This window comes from Siniperca chuatsi, linkage group LG10 (assembly GCF_020085105.1).
Source record: "Siniperca chuatsi isolate FFG_IHB_CAS linkage group LG10, ASM2008510v1, whole genome shotgun sequence".
Lineage (NCBI taxonomy): Eukaryota > Metazoa > Chordata > Actinopteri > Centrarchiformes > Sinipercidae > Siniperca > Siniperca chuatsi.
Window position 1 is genome coordinate 11,830,779 of NC_058051.1, and position 21,776 is coordinate 11,852,554.

A 21,776-nucleotide genomic window follows, 5' to 3' on the forward strand; every position below is an offset into this window, starting at 1 on the left:
CTTCTCCAGCCAGTGTGGCAAATTGTCTATTTGGCAAAATGTCTATGTAAATGAAAGCAGATTTACTGATTTTATATTATGTTCAAAATAGTACAAGTAAATGAATTAATTATAGTGCCTGCTTCATATAAACCAGTACCATTGATGAATGGAAGTGCCATTTTCTTTGTTAAAACAAGCATTTACTTTTGTTTCTCTATGTACTTTATATACGTTTAGGTTGACTGCTAAACATATTGTATATCTCTGTTTGTCTCATTTGTCGAATCCATCCTTCTCTCCACCCAGAGAGGAAGAGCTCAGGAGTTCAGTCAATGTGATATCTGAGACGTAAGAGCTGCATTTATTCCTCCATACATGTTTTGTTGCACTCACATTTCAGAGGCTTTGACGCTTTGTGTGAAGATCCATCACAATTAACTGTATCTCACACAGTTGATTTATTGCCTGTAGAAATAATCTACAGGCATTTTGGACTCTGATTTAAGCTTTGAAGCTCATATTAGCAAAGTGACCAATACAGCTTTCTTCCACCTGAGAAATGTTGCCAAAGTAAGGATGTTGTTATGCATTCATGCATTTATTACTAGCAGGTTGGATTATTGAAATGCACTCTTTACTGGCCTACCAAAGAAACTGACTGGGAAACTTCAGTTTATTCAGAACTCTGCCGCCAGACTTTTAACAAAGAGTAGGAAAAGAGAGAACATTGCTCCTGTTTTAGCTGCCCTTCACTGGCTCCCCATTTATATATATATAAATATAGCAACTTTTTACATTTCAGACTTTTTAACTCCATATCAACAAACAAAAGCTCTTAGGTCCTCTGATGCTGGTATTTTAGCTGTTCTTAAAGTAACCCACAAAACAAGCGGGCAAACTGCTTTTAGCGTCTACGCTCCAAGACTGTGGAACACCCTGCCCAGTTACATTAGATATGCAACTGACCTACTTATTCAGGCAGGCATTTAGTTACTGTAGTAGGTTTTTATCTCTTCCCACTGTCATTTTTACTACTTTTATCTCTCTGCCTTTTTATGGGACTGTATGGACTTTACATACTGTAAAGCACTTTGAGCTGCATCATCATGTATGAAAGGTGCTATACAAATAAGTTTTTATTATTTTTTTAAATTTTTATTTTAATCAGTGTTTGAACCAGAAAAAGCTGGCCACATTTGGTGTAAATGTATTGCCTGTGAATCTTATAAGGAGAACAATAAGTGCTGCTTAGGTTGAATAAAAATAATTATAAACACTGAATTAATTAGAGAAGTGATGGTGAAATGATTATTGCCTTTTTTCAGTGTCTATCACAGTAACAGAAATATCAGTAATACTCACTGTAATGTTCACATATCTCTTTTTAATTTAATTCCCAGCATTAAAGAAAACATTGAAAAGTTCCAGAAAAGGTAAGGCTGTTGTTCGACTCTTGATTTTTGCTGTTTAGTCTAATGGATCAGCGTTTATGTCTACAGTACATATTGCATTATGCTTATTTTGAATATAATTTATATTACTACATTGTGTGCATTTTGGGGTGGGGTATTGAAAAAAAACATTCCCTGTGACTACTAATGTGTGGATACATGTTGACCTGTAAAACGGCTCCTGAACCTGACACAGAACTCCCACCTACTTAGTAAGTTTCTTTGAGTAAGGTTTTCCAATAATTGTGTAAACATTTTAAACTATTTCCTGTTGTCCTCCAGGCTTGTGAAGGAGAAAATGGGAAATGGGAAAAGTCAGGAGACTCTGGACAGCATGCGACTACAAATCTCCACAGAGAAAGACGCTGAGGAGCAGGAGGTGACGACAGGAGAGGGTAAATACAGCTCAAGACCCAAAATGACTCTTCAGTCTCCTTTTGTTAGGTCAATTAAGAGTGGGACAAATTATTGATTTGGCATTATAAAACATTGGTCTCTCTTACAACAATATGTTTTTCATACACTGGCAGCAAGTATCGCTTCTTTGTGAGTGCCAATTATGAAGTTTATGTAGTACTTTGCTGTTGTAACTTTTAAACTCTTACGTTCTGGCAGTTCAACCTTTTGCCAGTTTATTATTATTTATGTACCCATGTACATGTTAGTTTTTGTGTTAAAAAGATTTGGACTCTGTTCAATTAAGTTTGTTATTGATTCCTGCTTCTTTAAAACATCTTCCATTTTTGTGTTATGTTTTCCTCTTCCGTTACACAGATTTCACAATGTATCATAGATGATTGTCTCGCCATTAATTGCTGTCTGAGCTGTATGAGAGCTATAGCAGTGATATAATGTTCAAATTATGTCTGATGTTCTTCCCTATCCTTGCAACCCTCTCTTCCTCCTCCCAGAGTCTGTCCACAGCAGTCATGAGGACAAGTGGGTTGTGATTGTTGACAGGGCGAGCCTGCTGCTCATTCAGGCTCTGTCAGGACTCCACAAGCTCCAGGAGCAGAGCTGGAGACTGCTGGAGCTCCACAGCCTCAAAATCGTGTCCTCCGGCATCATCTGGGTGTCACTGCAAGAGGTGGGATGTTTGATCTGTGCATGTGTGTGTGTGTTTGTGTGCAAGGTCATGTGTATGAAAATGTGTAGGTATGTGCGCGTATACAAATTGTCACAAATATGAAGAACAATCCCCTGATATTGATGTACTCAGTGCTGGTTTAATGGTTATAACAATGGTTTATTTCTCTTCATCTACACATTTCCTTCATGCAATAAGTGGAGGTAAAATCAACCAATAAAAGACTGACTTTTTAGCCTTTAATAACTTTGTTGACCTACTGTGTGGAAAGAATCACTGTAACCACTAGTTATTTTGCTCAGATCGAATATGGTGTTCTGTGCTCACTCACGTTTTCAGGAACAAAAAGTGAAATGTTGTGATTTCCATTTTCACAGGTTTCTCTGATGAACTTCCTCTTCCTGGTTCTGTGGGTGTTTGCACTCCCGTTCCCACGGTTACGACCTTTGGCATCCAGCATCTCTGCTGTTTGGGCCTGCGTCATGGTGGTGTGCAAGATGTTTTACCAGCTCAAAGTCATCAAACCCTTTGATTACTCCTCCAACTGCACAGCTGTGAGCATCCCTAACTGTGCATGTTTGTTATCTAAAATTTATCTAATACTTCTGTTAGCAGGCTGACAGCTGCACAGCTGGATCACCTGTCACTGGGCTTTAACTAACCTTTGGTGTCATTTATTGCCTTGGAGTATGTATTGTATGTACAAACAATAAAAACTATAAAAAAGCGTTTGTCATGTGATCCAGGCATCATCCTTCATATTTAGACATAAGCATTGGTTGAAAATGACAAACACACCTTCCTGCCTTCCTTCCGGTTGTATTTCAGGGCCTGGTGCCGTCCAACAGCTCGGGCCTGGATGATGGAGCAAAGCTGAGGGGGAACATGATGGAGCTGCTCGGGAGGTCTATTCTCTACATCGAGCCTGTAGACCCTGTCTACTGGTGTGGAGCTTTGCGTAAATGTGAGGGCAGGATCCTCCCCTGTCTCAGGGTACGGTGACATACCTGCCAAAGTCTAAAAACTTGATATCTTTGACATTTCTTTTAAATTACAGCCATCACACAAAACCGCTTTTGCATTCCATTATATAATATCAAGTACACTCAACCAGGTTTAGGCTCTAACACACTCGATTATGCACTTACTTTTTGTAAAACTGTAGCTGCAAATCCTTTAAATAGCTTTTTATAACCAGGTAAAGTAATCTCCTTGCTATGAAGCTTGATGAGATGTTGAAGATCTCAGAAAGAGGGCCAGGACCAAACAATTCAGACCTGAGAGATAGAAAGACATATGACAAGACTGATAACTCCAGTTTGTATTACACATGGGCACACATCGAGTTTGTTCAAGAGTTTGAATTGGTTTTTGAAGTCACTGACAGTCATCCTACAGTCCCACCTTTGGATTGTGTCCCAGATCAGCTTTTCTCTGCAAAGTGTGTTCTGTGTTGTAGAACCATCTGATGGTCCTGGGGTTGCTGGTGTTCGAGGCGACGGTCCATCGGCACCAGCTCTACTTCCGTCTCCATAACGACCTGAAGGCCCCGCCCTTCAGCATCATCTTCCAGGGCATCACGAGGCAACACCTGGATCACGGCATCCTGCCCTGCATCAAGTACTTCATCAACTTCTGCTTCTACAAATTTGGACTGGAGGTACTTTTTAGGGGCTGAAGTGTGTGCTCATGTGTATCTGAACTGTTTTGCATATCTGACATTGACTTATTAACATGCACACACTTCTTCTTAGATCAGTTTAATCGTGGCGGTCAACGTGATTGGTCAGAGGATGGATTTCTATGCCCTGCTCCATTCCTGTGCCTTAATGGCTGTCCTGTCACGGCGACGCAGGAAGGCTATCGGGGAAGTGTGGCCTAAATACTGCTGCTTTACTGCAGGGCTCATGGTGCTGCAGTACCTGCTCTGCATTGGCATCCCTCCTGCTCTCTGTGTTGGTATGGACTTAATAATCTGTGATATTTTTGTATAAATAATTTATTGATATAATTATATATAATTTATATCCAGTTCCTGAACACTTTTACATTTGCTGTTTTAAAGACCTGGTGTGTGGTATGGCCACTAGCAAGTGATGCATTTTAAATATCCCTAAAAAGCAGTTTGCATTGAAAAAGCAGATGAGGAACTGTGTAGCACGAGCAGAAAAGAAAAGAGTGACACCTAGAGAAAACTTAAACTCGAGAAACACAAAATCAAAGGACGAAGAGGCTGTAGTACCATCTACACTGATCGATTAACAATAGATTTAATGCAAAAACATCACAGCAAAGAACACATAGCATGAAAGATGTCATCAATTAATCTGTCCATCAGTTTTTTTAACTGATTAATGGTTTAGTCTATAAAATGTCAGAAAATAATATCAAACTCTTTAAATGGCTTTTTTGTCCGACCAACAGTCCAAAAATCAAAAGATATTCAGTTTGCAATGATATAAAACAGAAAAGTTGCAAATCCTCACATTTTAGAAGCTGGAACCTAGAGAATGTTTAGCATTTTTGCTGATAAATGACTTAAATGATTAATCAATTTTCAAAATAATTGGCAATTAACTTTCTGTCTATCGATCAATAGTAGGGCTGCAACAAATTATTATTTTTATTATCGAATAATCTGATCATTATTTACTTAATTAATCCATTAATTGCTGGTCTTTAAAATGTCAGAAGATAGTGAAAGATGTCCATTAAAAATATCCCAAAGTCCAAGGTAAAATCTTCAATTAGCTATTTTTTAACCCAAGGATATTCAGTTTACTATCATATATGAGAAAGAAAAGCATACAATTCTAACATTTGAGAAGCTGCAAACCAGCAAATGTTTGGTGATTTTGCTTGGAAAAATTACTGAAACAATGAATCAGTTATCAAAATAGTTGCAGATTAATTTTCTGTCAAGTGACTAATTGATTAATGGCTTTCAAAAGTGCTGCATATAAGTCTCATTCTATGCTATGCTATTTAATCCTATTTTCTTATAAGATTACCCCTGGAGAACCGCAGTTCAACCTTTGACCTCTAATGTTATTAAGTGGTTTTACCTGCCTGACTTCGCCATGAGACCCAATCCTTCATTCATATTCTGTGAGTTTATCTTTACTCTCTTCTCTTCTATCCTGATTTTGAACCTATTTCTCCTGTGTAATACCTCATGTCAGATTTTAACTCCCCCCCCCCCCCCGCTCTCTGCAGATGACCACCTCCTGTTGCTCTGCTCATCTCTGCAGTGGCAGGTGTTTGAGGAGGAAAACCGAGCGGTGGTGCGACTGCTGGCTGGAGACAACGTTGAGATCAGCCGTAGTCTGGATCCTTGTTCCTTCAACCAGTTCATACCTGTCGATAACTTCCTTCACTGCAGGTCAGAAATATCAACCTTGCTCTTCAGGTGTTTTTATTTTGTTTTCTTATCTTCTACATTTTTTAGAGAAGTATTTTTTTAAATTAAGAGTAGAGTCTTGGTCCCATTTCCATTATAGCTCAGACTTGTCTTGGTCTGAATGTTGGTTTGAATTTTCCGTGTCTATCTATACTTTACTATAATATGAGTCATTTTATTGATGTTTAATTTTTTTTCTCCGCTCCCTGAACGTGACTCACCCTCAAAGTCTAAATTTATAGACTTTAAATAAGAACAGGAAATAGCCTGAATTCCATAATCCAGCTTTTAGTTAATCTCTTCAAACAGCTTCCTGCTCTGTAGGTTAAACTGCAGCTGGAGAATTGGGAGTCCATCATGCTGGTTTGTGGTCATTTTAGGAGCATTAAGGGGTTGAGTTAGATCATTAATTTATGTGTATTGTCAAAATCATGAAAGCTGTTCTGGTAAACTGAAACTGCTGGATAAGCACTCTTGGACATAGCCCATTTCCACGATAGACTAGTGTCTTCGTTTATGGGCTTTATTTCACTTTCTGCTGCCTTCATCAGATTTGCCATCTCGCTGTTGACAGAATATATTTTACTTAAGAAAATTCAAACAAACCCACAATTTGGCATCACTCATATTTATGGACAATGCACTGAAATTAAAGAAGTGTTGTTGTAAGAGAGAAACTATTTCATTGGCTGATGAAGTTGGTATTTGAGTTGGACAGTGGATTTGGATTGTATTTGTCAGTAAATGTCATCAGTAAATGTCATCCATCAACACTCTAGGTCTCAATGATAAATGGTATATGGTGTTTTGAGATATTGCTTAGTGTAATAATGAATAAACAACAATCTAACAACAATCATAACTAATGCTGAAACAATTAGCCAATTAATGGATTAGTCAACTGATTGGAAAGTAATCAACAGTTTTGATAATCTATTATTTATATACCATTTATCAAGCAAAAAATTACTTTTGTTTTTAGTTTTTGTTTGGTTTTGTAATTTTAATATCTTTAGTTTTTTTAAACTTGCTATGGGCATTTGTTTCAGTTTTTTGATATTCTGTTGACTTAATTAATTAATGGAAAAAATCTATAGATTAATTGATAATAAAAATAAGCATTAGACGCATTTATAGCCTATAATAACAAAAAATCAACAACCACTAACACAAGTGTTAAAGGAATAGTTAGACATTTTAGGAAATACCCTCATTCGTTTTCTTGCCTAGAATAGATGAGAAAACTGATACTACTCTCATGTCTGTATGCTAAATATGAAACTACAGCCAGGGCACGGTTAGCTTAGCTTAGCATAAATACTGGAAACAGAGTGAAACAGCTAGTTTGAAATAGTTACAATAACCTGCTGTAAAACCACAACTTGTTAATTTTACACTTTTGTTCAGACTGGAAACAATGTGTTAATTAGTGAGCTTTAGAAATGTTAGCAGTTGTATTTTTTAACTTTGGACAGAGCCAAAAAATTAAAAAACTAACTATTTCACCTGCTTCCTGTCTGTATGCTAAGCTAAGCTAATCGGCTGCTGGCGGTAGACAGGACATGAGAGTGGTATCGATCTTCTGTAACTGTTGGCAAAAAAGCAAATAAGCATATTTCCCAAAATGACAAACTATTCCTTTAAGTAAAATTATGCGGTTTTAGGCAATAATAGAGTTTTTTTAGAGTACTTTAAACAAGTAAATACAAAAAGTAAAGGAAGTGGACTGAATTTGTAACAGACAATACATTTTCAACATTTATACCATTGGTATCTCATGCAGCTGGTGGCATCTGATAAAAAAACAGAACTGCTAGTTAACAGCATATACTTTTTTCCCTCTCCCCAAAACCAACATCTGTTTATTTTTCTGTACATACAGAGAAAGATGGAATTTTTGGCCTAATTATTGGAAGCCGTAAATCTCTGGTTCTCTCATATTTTTCACAGTAATGCAAGAAATGACTCTTTTTCTGTTTTTATCTGTTCTGGCAGCATTTTTTTTTATGCTGCTCTTTCTCTGCGGTAAATGTCTCTCTGGTCCTCAGGTGCTACCTCGACATGGTAAAGGTGTTTGTGTTCAGCTATTTCTTCTGGCTGGTGCTGTGCCTCATCTTCATCACCGGCACCACACGGATCAACATCTTCTGTCTGGGCTACCTAGTGGCCTGTTTCTATTTCATGTTGTTTGGAGGCAGCGTGTTGATGCAGCCTGTCAGATACATCCTGCGACTGTGGGACTGGCTCATCGGATACACCTGCTTTGTGATTGCAATGAAGAACCTGCTGTCTGTGAGTTACCACACAGTAAAGAAGTTCAGTAGAAAATCATTTAAGACACACATCAGTAAATTATTTAGCTTTTTTAGCAGGCTCTATACTGTCAATTATAGCCTCTTTCTACCATTCCTGTATTTTTTGTAAACAGCTCGGTTCTTGTGCCTACCTGGACAACCTGTTGAAGAACAGCTGCTGGTTAATTCAGGCTTTCAGCATGTTCTGCACCATCAAAGGCTACGACATCCGTAAGTGTCTGTAACAGATGATGATAAATCTTAAATCTGATTCTTGAGTTTGTATGCAGTGTGTGTGTGTGTGTGTGTGTGTGCGTGTTAGAGAGGGAAATAAAAAGAAATAATATATACAGTAAGAACTGTTGATCTTATAACATTTACAGTATATGAACTTTCTGTATGATATAGTTTGTAGAGGATGCAGAAAACAGGGAACTGAGACTTTATTGAGAATCTGTTCATGTCCCCTAATAGTTTTGTCATAGCTACCATTGAAATATTCAAACAGAGTACAACATTTTTTTTTTTATCCCGTTTGTGTTTCAGCTGATCCTGATGATGAATGTGAGCTGCCGGAGGGTGAGGCTGGCATCGTCTGGGATGCGATCTGTTTCACTGTCCTCCTGGCACAGAGGAGGGTCTTCCTCAGCTACTACTTCCTCTACGTGGTGTCTGACCTCAAGTCTTCTAAGATACTGGCCTCCAGGTCTCTACTCCACACATGCTTAACAACCTCCTGAAACTTGAATTTTGTTGGATAAATTAAACCCGACCTAGCTTGTCTGTATTCCGTTTATAAAGGGAAACCAAAGGGGCATGATAGGCAAAAGAGTCCAACTTTCTGACCTGCTGTGAACTGACTAAAAGACTCTCTAGGTTATGCTAGCAATTAGTTGGAAATAATTAATTGGAAGTGTAGCATTTGAACACTGCCTCTATTTCCCTATAATTAGTACCTTTCCAGGAAACATCTTGAAAATTACGAAACTATTCTGAAATTATGAACCTGTAAAATAAAGTATTACTTCTGTGTCCCCCCTTTTTTTGTTTTTTTTTTTGCATTTTTAACATTTCTGCAGAGTGGCTGTAGCTGACACTAGAATCTGATTTGGCAATGTTTGTGAATCGAGTGTCTCATTTAGGAAGGATGGAAACTTACTCTCTAATGGAGCCTCAGTTTGTTTTTTTCCTCTTTGTTGTTTCCTTCTAGCTGGGTTACATAACCCAGTTCAATATTCAAAGTAAAACATGTTTTACAGAGCACCAAACAGGAAGAACAGTAAAAACACAAGCACCAGTGATACAATGAACAGATTGCACCAACAACAATTAAAGTCATGCTCTTTTCCTCTACGTCTCTCTACCTCAAAGGGGAGCTGAGCTGTTTGAGGCCAAAGTGAAGAAGCTGATAGCAGCCAGACTGGAGATGGAGAAGAAATCTGTGGAGACACTGAAGAAACAGTAAGAAACATTAAACAGTGTAGAGTCAGTATAAAGTTTACAACATTTCAACTGAATGAATGGATCCAGTTTGCAATGACGACCAACAGAATTTCCCCTCTCAATCTCCTGTGTATCCTCTCTCAAAAAAAGTAAACAGTAAGCAGTTAATTTGTCTTTACAACTCTCTTCCTGTAGGATGGAGAAGATCAAATCTAAACAGAAGAGTCGACCTGCAGCAGCAGACAAACCAGCTCTTCCTGCTGATCAGGAGCAGGTGACATTGGGTAACATAAGTGAATCTATTTTCTGTTTCTACTCGTAATAAATCAGCAAAGCATGAGCAGGCATTTTCAATTTTATAGGCACCGTCCATGACAAATATTTTAGGTACTAAGTCTGTTGGTATTTCTGTCTACTAACCAATGAATAAATAAATAGATTAAAATGTATATCAAATTTCTAATAAATTTCTCTTTTTTGAAAGGAGAGATCTTCCATATTTTGTAAAACATCTCTTGTTAAAGCCCCAATCCTTATTTTTTGGCTATATAAATTTGAGCTGAGTTTGTTTTTATGATCATTTTGTGTCAACATGGGGTGTTTGGTCCAATTTCCTAATGCACTTTTCACTGAGATCTATACTTGTATAAGTGTTTATGAAACTCTTCGACCTTTATCATGAAAAGGGAGAAGATGATAACTAAACAGATTGATCTGTGTTTTCCAGGTGATGATGAGAAGGCAAAGAGAGATGCAGGAAAATGGTGGAAGCCTTGGGTGTCTCAGCCTGGAGGTGAGCCGCAACATCACACAACCTAAACACTGCTCAATGCTCTCAAAGTGATGCACAAATGGTAGCACGGCAATGGGAAAGAATCATGTCATTTCATGACTGTTTTTATTTTTTCCTCAAATTAGTCCTCCTGTCAGAGAGATGTCTGTAACCCAGGCAGCTTTGGATCAGATGCCTTGCTCAAAAGCTCAACAGTATGCATAGTGATGTAGTTTTGACACTGCTTTGTTTTATGCAGTGGAAAACAACTGTGGCTACCACCTGTTTGAGAGTGACAGCGAGGAGGAGGAGGAGGATGTTACAGAGAAGAAAGAAGAGGAGGAACCACCAAAGAAGAAATCTGCTTTCCAGGTGAGAGCCAGAAAAACACCTGAAACAAAAAAAACTTGACGAATGAAAGGGACACATTTAATGTTTTCCATAAGCTCAAGGATTATAGCTGCTCCTTTAAAAGTGAACACTGTTTAATATTTGTACATCAGATGTCGCCATATTGTGACATCACTCGAGATGTGTATCTGTTTCTTTGATATCCCAGTTGGCCTACAACGCCTGGGTCACCAGCTCTAAGATGGCTCTGAAGGACCTGAAGAAGGAGAAGAAAAAAATAAAGAAAGAGGAGAAGAAGAGAGCAAGGAGAGAGCTGCAGAGACAGCAGGGTGAGAGAGCAACATGTGGTGTTTATGTAACAGTGTCTAATCCTCCTCTGTAGTCTTAATTTATTCATATCAGTCTTTGAATTCAAATGTCAAAGTGGCTACTATGGACCACAGCTTGTTTCATGCAGTTATAAATGATATGAAATGATTTGGTGAGGATTTGAACATTTAGAGACAATTTTGAGACAGGAATGTCACAGGTTTGATCCCCACAGGGACCACAATATCCACCAGCAGCTATGTTAAGTTGTCATTGAGCAGACACTGAAGCCTCTACCTACTCTCTACCTAACTTTAATTCACTACAGATAAGAGCCTCAGCAGTCCAAAAGCTAAATTTAATTTATTTACTTATGTTTTTTTAGTTTGTTCTGAAGGTAGCGCTAGAGGTAATACTCAGGATCATGGTTTACCCTCTCTCAAGCATGAATGTGTTATACTGCACAGTGTAAGGACCCAAATGCAGAACACAAGGAAGTGTTAGTTGGGTGAGGTAGCAACTGTTTTTTTTATTTTTTTTATTAATTATTATTATTATTATTATTATTATAATATACTGCAAGCAAACACTGGGGGATGTGAGCTCTTCCAGAGCGGCGAGGCTCCAGGGACGGAGACGGGGAGTGTAGGTTCTGGCTTGGCTTGAATAGCGTGGCAGGCAGAACAGGGAGGGCAGGTGGCTTGTGTAGCGTGGCAGACAGCAGTCAAAGCAGAGAACAAGTCCAAAAGCAAACAAATCCGACGAAGCAGGCAAAATACAAAAGTTCACAATACAGGCAAGGTCCAAGGAAACAAGGAGTCAGTTCAACAAAACTTACAGGTAACCAAAATCCGGGATGCATGACATGGGAACAAAGCACAACCAAAATACACATGACAAGGGCAACAACCCAACAATGAACAAAGGAAAACCCCGGACTAAATACACTAAGGTAAGGGAGACAATGAGACACAGGTGCAAACAATCAAGGAGGGGCCAACAATCTAAACTTGGGGAAAGCAAACAAAGACAGGAAGTAAAACCACAAGACACACAAGGGGAGGGGAACACTACAAAATAAAACAGGAAACAGGACAAAACCTCAAACTATGACAGAATGTGCTTGGTAAATTTAATGGCAATCTGCCCAGTAGATTATAAGATCAAAGTTCTTGTTTGCAAAGGTTACTCAAAATGGAAAGGGCCATTCATTAAAACTTCAATTCAATCTGTCCATCAGATTTTAATATTTCTTGTGTAAAGGTGGACATTACGGCACCCGAGGAAAGGTCACTAAAAGCATCAGGATTCATCCACTAGGGGCAATAAAAGTCTGGCCAGATATTTAGTTTGGTACCTTGGTGTTCACCATGCTGTTAAAGGGATATTTTGTCCTGATCATGGAGCTAGAGAGGTCAGGAGGTCACCAGAATCCTTAGGAATCATATTATGGTCACCATGAATTTGACAGCAATCTGGCTAGTAGTTGTGGAGACACCCTGCTGTTGTTGGACAGATGGACCAACTGCCAAAATGATTTAACAATAAAATCTTTTTTTCCAGGTATCGATAGAACAGACTCTAGCGAGGATGAACTGGATGAAAGCACTGTGGAGGAGGAGGGAGAGGAGGAAAAAGGTAAACAAACATGAGTCATTGCATTACACTGGATTCTACCACCTTTTTTACAAGTAAATATTTTATTACTGAGTGACTTTCTATTTGCCATTGCTGTACGAACAAGCAGCAGTGAAACTGTAGAAATCAAGAGCAAGTAAAACATTTTATATACTGACACGTTCATACTCGACTTGACTCACCTGTGTACTTGTCCTCTCCAGAAAACATTCTGCAGCGTGTCATTAACACCTTGAAGTTCAGCTGGGCGTTTGTTCAGTCCCTTCTTGACGACCTGACAGAGGGTCTGAACTCCTTCTGTAAAGACACCCTGGACATTTCCAAGGTGCTGCGCTTCGAACGAGCGTTACTCAGCAAGCAGCAAAAGAAGGTGAGAGGAAAGGATGCAAAGTTGATGATTGTAAATTTGAGACATGTCTTACTTTTGAGAGGCAAAACAGTTAAAAAACCCTTTAATCCTTCAATATCAAATTGATATGAAGTGACGTGTATGATATGTTGAATATGGACACAAATAAATTCAACCGGGACACAGCCATCATTAATGTTATTATTTACACCTGTGCTTTTCTCGCTCCCTCGCTCTGCAGGGAAAAGAGGTCAGCCAGGAGAGTGTGAAGCAGTTTTATGAAAACTGGATGTCCCGTCAGAACACACTTTCATCTCAGGACGACCTAGATGACTCCCCGCCCGCTGTCCCCTCCTCACACCATGCCTATGCCAAGCTGAAGAACCAAGCCTCCAAAGTGTCCTGGGGCAGCAGCGTTTCCAGGTAGGTTACTGGACACCGAGTTAGTCACATATTTACCTCTCTCATGTTTTCATTCTCTTTCCTGCTTCTACTGTATTTCTTCTTATGTGTGCATACATGTACTGCATGTGTAATGTTAGAATTGCCAACATATTCAGACATGAATAGCATTATTACTGTACTGTACTTTAAGACCCTGTATACTGCACTTTAAGATACTGTATATCTGCTCTCTCTCTCTCTCCTCCTCACCTTCAGCTGTATGACAGATGAGACGATGCTCGTCTCCCGGCAGCCGACCCAAGAAGAGCTGGACGAGCCTCCCGCCGTGCCGCCTGCTGCTGACCAGCACAGACGGAGGCTCCTAAAAACAGCCAACATTGACCTGACCTCTGTTGAGATTGACGAACTTTTACCAAGGTGAGGGAGAAATCTCAAAAAATAAAAGGGTACACAAATTTGCTACAGGGTTGTGGAGAGTATCCAGGACTGGACTACGACCACACTGACAAAACCTGTTTACTATTTGCACTGGGTGCTTAACTTCACTCATTGTGCTCCTCTCATTCGGGTCTTGCCTATGTAAATTATGCTATATTATTTGTTTTTATAGGTACTTTTGCTTGAATATCTTTGCACAACACAATACTGTCTTTATACAAGTGTAAATTTCCTTTATTCTTGAAATTGAAATATCCCTGTCTCTGTCCTTGTCTCAAAAGCTGCGAAGATGGCGCCCCTCAAAAGGTTGACCACGAACAAGAAGAAGATAATGAGGAGGACATGGAGGGTGAGTCGAAATGTGTGCAAGAACAAGAAGAGACAGAGGAAGAGGAAGAACAGGAACAACAAGAGGAGGATCATGAGGTGGAGAGAGAAGAGCTGAACGAGGAAACACAGCAGAGAGAAGAAGATGAATGCGCTGATTACCCAGAATGCACCTTGTTGGGCTTCAGGGAAAGTGATGAAGAGAAAAGCCTTGACCTCACAGAATCTCCCAGACCTCTGAGTCAGGAAATGAGGAACCTCACTGCCAGTGAGCTGCTGCTTAACAAGTCAGTAGACACAAGAAAAGTATTATTTGAACGATTAGAGCATTTTTTATCATTTGCAAGAGAGAGACAATGTGTGACATTATGACTGTCCAATCTCTGACTCTTTCTCTTTTTTTTCCATTTTATGTCTTTTCTTCCCTTCCCTCCATCTTTTCTATAGTATGTTTGAAAATGACGAGATCTCAGAGTCCGATAAGTTTTTCGTGACGTTGCCGAGGCCAGTGAAGCTGCTATTTGCCCTCTATAACGCCATGGTGTCCAAGTCAGAGATGCTGTGCTACTTTGTCATCATCCTCAACCACATTGTTTCGGCTTCGTTCCTCTCCCTCATCCTGCCGATTCTCATCTTCCTCTGGGCCATGCTGTCTGTGCCTCGGCCGTCCAAACGCTTCTGGATGACCGCCATAATCTACACAGAGGTAAGTTATTACGACATTGTGTGGTATGTTTAACATAATCTTCAAACGTGAGGGGTTTCATTGCAGTATTAATATTAATTTTAGAACAAGTCAACACCAGGGCTGCAATCAGTTTTATATTTAATAAATAATTAAGTCCTTGTTGGAGGAATACTCAAAATGCTCAGATTAAAAATGGCAGACAAAAGTATTTCTCACACTGCAACTAATGCTCTGCTTGTACAGTAACATAGGGCTTTTAGAAATCCTGCATATCTTATACATTTATTTGGCAGCTGATATTGTTTTTTTGATATAAGGTTTTTCTAAGAAATGATAATTGAAATTTCTGTATGCCCTCCATATAAATTCAGTATGGTTAATTTAGCCCTACTGGGGTTAAAGGAGAACTTTAATGTCTTTTGTGGCTCTAGAGGGAGCTGCACAATATCTGATAAATTGCCTCAGTCAGCGTCAGTTGGAGCTGAAGACTACAAGTTTAATAATGAAAAGAAATCCGATAAGAAATGAGCTTACCAGACCTCTGTAGCTCGCTCCTCATCTAGCATAACACACCCGAATTCTCATTGCATTGTGGGTAACGTAGGCACCAGGTTTTAACAAGGAAGAAGAAAGCGTGGAATAAAAAAGACTGCTGCATTGATTTTGATCTTTTTAAACCGTCCATCTTGAGTCCAACTTTATAGGAGTTCAATACTAAATTGGTGGAGTACTCTTTTAATTCTGTGCTCCACTGAGATACAGTATACCAGAAAACATGGCCCCATTATTCAGTCATTCCTTCACTCTATAAGTTCAGTTACCTACTATATGTTTTCTCTCATTCATTAACATTGTCTCTAATGATTAAAACTGGTGTTTCATACAGTAAGTACGAATTTACATTTTTGTGGTTTACTAGTTTTATATGTGAGTACACCGGTTACAGAAAAAAGAACATAAATTAGTTTTGTAAAAAACATTATCTAGTGTTTATCATTTGCTGACTCTAAAATACAGAAAATCTAGTCTTGTCAAATAAGGACTTAAAGTACTCCCTACGCCTTATTTGGTGATAATTATCCATTGTTTCAGCTGATGCATGGTCCATAACTCTCTTCTCTGTTTCTCTCAGCTGACTGTTGTGGTGAAGTACTTTTTCCAGTTTGGTTTCTTCCCCTGGACCACCTCTGCCTACCGAGGCATCAACGCAGAGCGGCCCTTCGCCCTGCCAAACATTATTGGGGTGGAGAAGAAAGACGGCTACGTCCTCTTTGACCTCATTCAGCTGCTCGCTCTGTTCTTTCACAGGTCAATTCTCAAGGTAACCATGAAAAGTAAACCATTGAAATGTATCTGCTCATTCAAATATACCCATCTGCCATTGTATGTCTTGTAAAGGACCACCAGCACCGTTGCCATGCAGCTAGTTTTGCATGTTAAAATTTTGTTTGTGTCCATAACTGTACAGTGCCATGGGCTGTGGGACAACAAGGAGGTTGAGATGCCTGATTTTTTCAAGAAGCTGAAGAAGAAAGTGGACAAGAAGAAGATGACAGGAGGAGATAAGACGGGCAGCAAAGAGAAACCTCGCCGCCGGCTGAAGTTCCTCCCTCTCCAGGCCTCCACCACCTCCATATTCTGTAGACGAAAGAGAGACGACTCAGCAGAATCTGATGGTGAATATTGAGAAAGATCTAAATCTGACCCAACAGTTCGGGTCAATCCACTGTGAGAAATTCTACTTCTCTTTTCTTTTCTGTTATCTTTTGATCTTCTTTTTTTGTTTTTGATAGTTGCTGAATGACATTAATCACCATATATGACTAACATTTCTCCATTTCACATTTCATTTTTTTTTTACTGGAGAGGTGAAGCCCAAGAAGCAGCACAGCAAGAAGAGACGGCAGCAACACAAGGCTCTGCTGACCAGGAAGCAGAGGATCAGACAGCAGATGAGAGAGAGGATGCTACAGGCCAAAGCTGCCATCATAGAAGTGTGCGTTGTTTTGATTTGGTCCATATTTGATGTCTTAAATGAGCGTCAGACTACTCTACCTTCTGTCTAAAGAACTTTTTGCCCAGTAGATCAGGTTGAAATGCCTGTCTACTAACACCATGATTGTTAAAATTGCACCAGGTGATTTTTTTTATCACAAGTTAAAGGTCAGCTTCCAGAAATTATATCATTTCTGGAAGACATCTGTAAATCATATGGACCATGATTTACTGTAGCTGGTCTGGGACATTTCTGAACTGCTTGCTGATGTTTGGAGGGCAGCTTTAGTTTTTATCTTAGGTTTTGATTAGTTCCTTCCTGTGATCTCAGAAATTGCTGTGCTTACCATAAAAATTTGATTTGGACAAATAAAGAAAATATGCCTTTTTATGCCTGTATTAGAAAGTCAACAGTAGAGAGATGACAAGAAAATAGGGGAGAGAGAGATTGTGAACAACACACAAAAGAAAGATAACTGGCTGGACTTGAACTTGGGGCATTGCTGTTAATGGTCCTAAATCCCTAGGCCACCAGGGCACCCCCAACGTGAGAATTTGATTTGACAAAATGATTATATGAAGAGAGAGTAAACAATGATATTAAATCATCGTCCAGCGGTAGATTTATGCAGAAAAGAGGGTTTTAGTCTTGCGTAACGTAACTTTAATGTAAAACCAGGAGGCCGACATCATTATGCATTTGGTCCATTAAAAACAAATCCACATCTCATCTTTGTTCTCAGATTCCAGCTAACCAACTAGCATTGTAGCATTGATACCAGTTTATCTGTTAAGGATGGAGGAGACAGACAATCCTCATGACATTTTAACACAATATTACTTATTCTTTTCCCCTAACAATCTAAAAAATTGAGTTTGTGAATCTGACAGCTTGGAGAAAAGTGTGGTCTGACGCTGTATATTCTTTTTTTTCTACAGCGCCCTTCACATTTACTTACCCATAAGACAGTTTTTCTATGACATCATCCACCCAGACTACAGTCCTGTGTGTGACGTCTACGCCCTCATGTTTCTCATCGATGTAGTCAACTTCATCGTCACTATATATGGATACTGGGCTTTTGGCGTAAGAGTCTGCCCTGCCTCTCATCAAACTAAGAATATACACACTTAAAATGCATGTCATGTACATTATGACACAGTCAGACTGATCTTTGTCTCTCTGTAGAAATACTCTGCAGCAGCTGACATCACAGAGTCTCTGTCGGAGGACCAGGTTCCAGAGGCCTTCCTGGTCATGCTGCTGATGCAGTTCGGTACCATGATAGTGGATCGAGCCCTCTACCTGAAGAAGTCCCTGCTGGGAAAGTGTGTTTTCCAGGTGGTACTGGTGTTCGGCATACACTTCTGGATGTTCTTCATCCTCCCTGGGGTCACAGAGAGGTTATCGACTGAATTTATTATTCAATTGATCTAGACTGTTTTGAAAAATATCACCTTTGAAAAAACTAACCCACACCTACTGATCTCATAAAACTTCCATCCCTAGTTCCAGTTCTTCAAGCCTCAATTTGTATAAACAGCAAAAATTAATCTGATCTTAGATATTTTCATTGATGTCTCTTTCCCTCATGTCTTTTTTATTCCACAGGAGGTTCAACAGGAACCCTGTTGCTCAGCTCTGGTACTTTGTAAAGTGTATCTACTTTGGCCTGTCTGCCTATCAGATCAAATGTGGCTACCCAAACCGCATCCTGGGCAACTTCCTCACCAAGAACTACAACTACCTGAACCTCTTCCTCTTCCAAGGGTACGGAAATCGTTACTGGCTTTAATAAATACAAATATCTCAATAAACAGCATGCAGTGATTGCAACTTCATTGAATAAGACAAATTTTCTACACTGTAAACACTCATTATAGAGTGTTGAAAGTGTTTGTGATTTGTTTTCTGCATTCTACTGATTTCTTCATCTTATTCGTAATTCACCTTTCATCTCGTCTCCTCCTCCAGGTTTCGTTTGGTTCCCTTCTTGACAGAGTTGAGGGCGGTGATGGATTGGGTTTGGACCAACACCACTCTGTCTCTCTCCAGTTGGATTTGTGTTGAAGACATCTATGCTAACATATTTATCCTCAAGTGCTGGAGGGAGTCCGAGAAAGTAATTGAGAGCATGTAGTTCACATAATGTTTGCTGCATTTCATCATCATTATGTATAGACCACTATTACAACAATACTACCTACTCAAAGTTATAATGTTTAAATAACATGAAACGTGCATTAAGTTTGTAATTATCTGCCTTGTGCGTTAAAATTCCTATCCATGTTCTCCCTCCCTCTCTTATCAACAGATAATTTATTAATGAGTATTCTGATGACCACTTAATCGTTTTAGTCATTTATCAAGTAAAAATACTAAGGGGTGAATGCACAAAGAATAAATTGCGGCCGCTGATAGCACCATGAATTGCGCAACATTTGCAACCGCTATCTGCCCCGTCTCAAGGTCCGATTCACAAAAGATATTGCACTATAGATATTACAAGGCAAACACGCCCATGAAGTTTTGCAGCTGAGTGCAATTTGCCATTGTTTCGCGTCTGCTAAGTGTTCATCTGCAATTTTCTGTAGTGGTCCCAGTAATATTTGTTCTTAAAGTGTACTGAAGTAGCAGATCACATGACATGGTTAAGCAACGTTTGAGTCAGAACATGTTACAAATGCAGTTGCAAGAATAATACTTTCCACTTATGTGGAAAGAGATGTTTGATTTGAAAGAGAACTTATTCTAATTCTAATTCTAAGTATTCTAATGATCTAATAACTCCCCCTGCTCTTTTATCCGTTTCTATCTGCGAGATGTCTCTTATTTTTCTATGACTCACTCTGTATGGAGGGATTGTTATTTGGGTTGCTTTAACTGTGTGCTCTCACTCACGCCTCTGGGCGCATGGAGAGCTGTTTTCTCTCCTACTCCGCTCTCTGCTGGACTGTTGCAGTGCGTAACCATCGTCTCCGTTTCTCACAGCAGCAGGTTTTATGTTGTTTTACAGTTTCATTCCCTCATGGTGAATATCAGGTATTGTACTGTCTCTGTGCCACCTGTGCACATATGATGTACTGTGATGCGCTATTGCTTTGCCTGGCTACAATCACTGCTGCCATGATCACTTGAGTCCGGGTGTGACGCCCCTTAGAAATATGCTTCAGTTACCACCAACTCTCCAAAGACGCTAATAAATTCACTCTAACTGCGTGTGGATGTTAGCGCTGGTGTTTGTGAATTTGACCTTGTTTTTCAATTAAGGCTCATTTGCATAGAAAGGGGAGAATTACATGGTTCCTATTTGTCATATTTATGCAGGTATCCTTTTGTGAATTCGCCCCTCAATGTATTAGTTAGGTTAGAGCTTCTAAAATAAGAGGACTTATCGATTAAATACATTTTGATTTATCACTGATGGTCAGACAAAATAAGCAATTTGAAGGCATTGACCTGATAAGTTATGATGAACATTTTTCTTTTCTTTTTTAGATTTTATAGGCTGAAGGAAAAAAAAAAGAATGGATAATGAAAATAATCTTTCTACCTAGGAGACTAAATAATGATTAGTGAGAACTACAGTAATGCAATTGTAATTCTTCCAGAAATACCCCCACACTCCAGGGCAGATGAAGAAGAAGGTGGTGAAATACGGGATGGGAGGATTCATCATCTTCGCTCTCATCAGCATCATCTGGTTCCCGCTCCTCTTCATGTCACTGGTCCAGTCAGCAGCCGGAGTGACCAATCAGCCGCTGGACGTCTCCATCCAGCTCAGCATTGCAGGATATGAGGTCAGGATGTAAACGGGTAAACTGTGTGCTAACTCTCAGCTTTTAGTGTTTGTGTGCTTATATTCTAAAACACTGAAGCTGGCTGGCTGCTAATATTCATAGAAGGATTCTTGCTTTTAAAAGGTGAAACAGCAAAGTCGTTGGTGATGCAGATGTGGTGTCTTGAAGATAAAAGTCACCAGTATTACACTTCTTCAACAGGCACTGAGGCACAGTGGTGCTTTGAACTAAATGCAAACATCAACATGCTAACAATGACAATAACAATGTTAGTGTTTAGCAAGTAAAACATTTAACATGGTCACCATCTTAGTTTCAGCGTGTTAGCATGCTAGCATTTGCTAATTAGCACTAAATACAAAGTACAGCTGAGGCTGATGTGAATGTTGTTAGTTTTTCAGATATTTTGTCATAAAACCAAAGGACATAATAACATTTTACCTGAGGATGGAGCAAGATGAAAAGTCAGGTGATCACCAGAGGGGAACTTAAATGTGTGTACCAAATGCCCTTTTCGTGGCAATCCATCCAAGATGTTGAAACATTTCACTCAAAACCACAAATGTCAACTTCATTGAGGCACTAGAGGAAGTCAGAGGATCACCAAAGTCAGTGGGATTCATCCTCTGGGGACCACGAATGTCTGTACAAAATTTCATGGCAATCCATCCTGTAGTTATCAAGATATTTCAGTCTGGACAGACAGACCAACATTGCCATGCCTAGATTATTGCTGCTAGTGTAGCCAAAGAAAGCAACAACAACAACCACTTCCCTGCATTACCATTACTGTTTATGTGATTACATTTTTACTTGCCCTGTAACTGTGCAGTTCAGGCATTAGTCATTGTCCGTATCTGGTGGACGTGTATGTTTTACTCTTGAGTGTGTCTGATTGTGCTTCCACAGCCTCTGTTCACCATGAGCGCCCAGGAGCAGAACTTGGTTCCGTATACAGAAGCTAGATTCAACCAACTCACCAAAGTCTATGCAACCTATCCAGTAAGACTCACTTCAATTTATTCATTTTTTCTGTAAATGCCAAA

At 39.4% G+C, this 21,776-nt stretch overlaps 1 protein-coding gene across 1 annotated transcript in view; it reads left to right on the forward strand.

The window, feature by feature from the left end:
• The window catches only part of si:dkey-11f4.7 (piezo-type mechanosensitive ion channel component 2), a 42,519-nt gene that overhangs the window by 16,218 nt on the left and 4,525 nt on the right, over positions 1-21,776 (forward strand). The window contains exons 19-51 of the mRNA XM_044210417.1: positions 289-330; positions 1,383-1,415; positions 1,716-1,828; positions 2,345-2,520; positions 2,898-3,074; positions 3,349-3,513; positions 3,980-4,180; positions 4,275-4,479; positions 5,527-5,628; positions 5,737-5,902; positions 7,969-8,212; positions 8,349-8,445; positions 8,761-8,920; positions 9,586-9,675; positions 9,853-9,941; positions 10,385-10,450; positions 10,689-10,801; positions 10,989-11,109; positions 12,653-12,727; positions 12,931-13,097; positions 13,318-13,499; positions 13,737-13,898; positions 14,201-14,533; positions 14,694-14,952; positions 16,067-16,255; positions 16,403-16,610; positions 16,801-16,930; positions 17,869-18,016; positions 18,119-18,333; positions 18,542-18,700; positions 18,905-19,052; positions 20,542-20,730; positions 21,640-21,732. Coding sequence (XP_044066352.1) covers positions 289-330; positions 1,383-1,415; positions 1,716-1,828; positions 2,345-2,520; positions 2,898-3,074; positions 3,349-3,513; positions 3,980-4,180; positions 4,275-4,479; positions 5,527-5,628; positions 5,737-5,902; positions 7,969-8,212; positions 8,349-8,445; positions 8,761-8,920; positions 9,586-9,675; positions 9,853-9,941; positions 10,385-10,450; positions 10,689-10,801; positions 10,989-11,109; positions 12,653-12,727; positions 12,931-13,097; positions 13,318-13,499; positions 13,737-13,898; positions 14,201-14,533; positions 14,694-14,952; positions 16,067-16,255; positions 16,403-16,610; positions 16,801-16,930; positions 17,869-18,016; positions 18,119-18,333; positions 18,542-18,700; positions 18,905-19,052; positions 20,542-20,730; positions 21,640-21,732 — 5,017 coding nt within the window. The remainder of the gene's footprint in view (positions 1-288; positions 331-1,382; positions 1,416-1,715; positions 1,829-2,344; positions 2,521-2,897; positions 3,075-3,348; positions 3,514-3,979; positions 4,181-4,274; positions 4,480-5,526; positions 5,629-5,736; positions 5,903-7,968; positions 8,213-8,348; positions 8,446-8,760; positions 8,921-9,585; positions 9,676-9,852; positions 9,942-10,384; positions 10,451-10,688; positions 10,802-10,988; positions 11,110-12,652; positions 12,728-12,930; positions 13,098-13,317; positions 13,500-13,736; positions 13,899-14,200; positions 14,534-14,693; positions 14,953-16,066; positions 16,256-16,402; positions 16,611-16,800; positions 16,931-17,868; positions 18,017-18,118; positions 18,334-18,541; positions 18,701-18,904; positions 19,053-20,541; positions 20,731-21,639; positions 21,733-21,776) is intronic.